The sequence below is a fragment of the Macrotis lagotis genome, chromosome 5 (assembly GCF_037893015.1).
Source record: "Macrotis lagotis isolate mMagLag1 chromosome 5, bilby.v1.9.chrom.fasta, whole genome shotgun sequence".
Lineage (NCBI taxonomy): Eukaryota > Metazoa > Chordata > Mammalia > Peramelemorphia > Peramelidae > Macrotis > Macrotis lagotis.
Window position 1 is genome coordinate 226,613,066 of NC_133662.1, and position 2,669 is coordinate 226,615,734.

Consider the following 2,669-nt stretch of genomic DNA (forward strand, 5'->3'; position numbering starts at 1 on the left):
GGCTCTTATTTCACATGGCCCCATAATGCAAACTGGGTATTTATGTCACATTGGGGACCCAACCAGAGGGGCCTGAGAGATTGTGATCTATCAAAGATAGCTAGGTGACTTAGTGGTTGGTTAGTGATGCAACCTTAGAGTCACAGAGAAAGGGGTCAAGAAAGAAAGCTGTATTATTAGACTATCTCTCTTTCTGTGTGACTGGTTAGTGCCTGATACATATAAGGCTCTTAATAAATGTTTATTAACTAACTGAAAGAATGTCACACCCAAGAACCTTTGTATAAAGTAGCTGTCAGTCCATCACTGAGCTCAGTGCAGTGGGGTCAGTGAATATCAGTGAAGCAATCTAGTGAGAGAGACCTCCAACTCATGAGAATTCCAGTCAAGCCAAGGTTCCTCCTTAGATATGTGTCCTTTGATATTCATGTGAGTATATATTTATCCAGCTTGTTACTTCCTGTGCTCTCTCTGTTCTGGGTTAAATACTTCCCATTGATTCCTGTAGCCAATAGGGCAATGAAGAGGAATGAGATAGAATAAGGGGTCAGCTCTCTCCTACCCCAATCAATGATACCTCCTGTCTTCATTTCAGAAATGAAGAACATTAATGAAATGAGAAACCAAACGGTCGTCACTGAATTCATCTTCTTACAATTTTCCAATCATCCAGAGGAGCAAGGATTGTTCTTTTTAATATTCTTAATTGTATACATGGTAACTCTTCTGGGTAACTTTCTCATATTAATGGCAATCAGAATCAACCCTGTTCTTCATACTCCCATGTATTATTTCCTCAGTAACTTATCCTTCCTGGACATCTGCTACACCTCCACCACTCTCCCTATCATGCTGGTCAACTTTTTCAGAGAGAAGAAGACCATTACCTATGAAGGCTGCCTTTCCCAGATCTTCTTCCTTGTTACTTTTGCAGGATCTGAGTGTGTTCTGTTGGCTGCTATGGCTTATGATAGATTTATAGCCATTTGCCATCCATTACGCTACCCAGTTCTCATGAGCAACAGGATCTGTGCCTACTTAACAGCTGGGTCCTGGTTATGTGGATTAGTGAATTCTCTGGCACACATAGTACTCACTGCAACTCTAACTTTGTGTGGTCCCAACCAGATCAGCCATTTTCTCTGTGATATCCCCCTCCTCATGAAGCTCTCTTGCTCAGACACTTCAGTCAATGAGGTTGCTCTCTATGTATCCAGTGCCACCATTGGTCTTTGCCCCTGCCTCTTCACTGCTGTGTCCTATATGCTCATTATCTCTGCCATCTTGAAAATCCAGTCTGCTCAAGGGCGGCAAAAAGCCTTCTCCACCTGTGCCTCTCACCTCACTGTAGTGGTCATCTACTATGGAACCATTAACTTCAACTATGACCGGCCCAGTTTAGGCTACTCCCTAGATGTGGACATCTTGGCCTCTGTCCTCTTCTGTATTATTACCCCCATGTTAAATCCTATCATTTACAGCCTGAGAAACAAGGAAGTCAAAGTTGCCTTGAGGAAACTGTGTGAAGGGTGTATTTTACCCAATGATTCCCATGTTAAAATCAATTCTTAACTTGAGATCCATGAACTAATTTAAAAAAATCACTATATTTTCAATATAACTGATTTCCTTTGTAATCCTTTTGAAAATATTCTCCCCATCACATTGTCCTTTTTATTCTCTCCATTCTCACATTTTTATCTTCAATTTTATCTATCAATTGCTTCCCTGCTATCTACAAACATACCCCCATTCCTTTTCATCTTCAGATAACCCTCTATAACCCCTTGACTATCACCTAATATCTCTTCTCCTTTGTAACTAAATGATCTGAGAAGACCATCTAAAATTAATGACTCAAGTTCTTCCTGAGTGGAACCAAGCTGGTGGAGCAAAGCTAGGAAGCTCCTAGAAAAAGTCAACGAAAAGTGGGTAAAAGTGGAGTATATTCTAAGGTAAGTGGGAGAGCTGGGAAACCAACAGGAGGCTCTCAGGTCATGGATCAACAAATCAGCAGGATATCGGGCCAGCGGTGAGGATCCCAACTCCAGCTCAGAAGGCAAAGTTTCAGCCCAGGAATGCTAGTAAACAGGCCAGACTGGGTGGGGCAACCCTAACAAACTGAGAGTCACCTGAAACAAACCACAGGGAAGCAGAAGACCAGGGACCAGACCTCCAGCTCCAGCAGAAAAAGCTTGGAACTATACAGCCTGTGCCCCAGCAGCAGAACTCAACTAACAAAATAAGCATAAAGAAAAAAAGGAGTACTAATCATAGATAGCTACTACTCTGAGAAGGACGATAAAAACATCATCTCAGAAAAGGAAAACAGTGACAAAATGCCTACATGAGAAGCCTCATAGGGTCTTACGAAGCAAGGACTGGCATTTGTTTTGGTTCTGCTATTCTTTTGAAATTTCCTGCCTGTGGTAAAATGCTTCATACACAGTAAGTCATGAAGGAAAAAGCAACTTTTAATCTTGATATGTTGGACTAAGGAGTTTGTCATTGAAATTTCTGAAAAGTGGACACATCCAGATGAGTTTAATCCTAGTGTATTTGCAACAAAATATTATTTAAAATATGCCATACAATTGCCTATCACTTAGCAGGCACTATGTTATCTATAGAACTAAGGAATCTCCATGAGTTATATATCATCTTATGAT

At 41.0% G+C, this 2,669-nt stretch overlaps 1 protein-coding gene across 1 annotated transcript; it reads left to right on the forward strand.

The window, feature by feature from the left end:
* Nucleotides 1–214: 214 nt before the first annotated feature.
* On the forward strand, nucleotides 215–1,572 carry LOC141490089 (olfactory receptor 5V1-like). Its single transcript, XM_074190352.1, has 2 exons — nucleotides 215–429; nucleotides 596–1,572. Exon 2 carries the CDS (start codon nucleotides 598–600, stop codon nucleotides 1,570–1,572), a length of 975 nt encoding a protein of 324 aa, XP_074046453.1. The 5' UTR covers nucleotides 215–429; nucleotides 596–597.
* The last annotated feature ends 1,097 nt before the right edge of the window (nucleotides 1,573–2,669 follow it).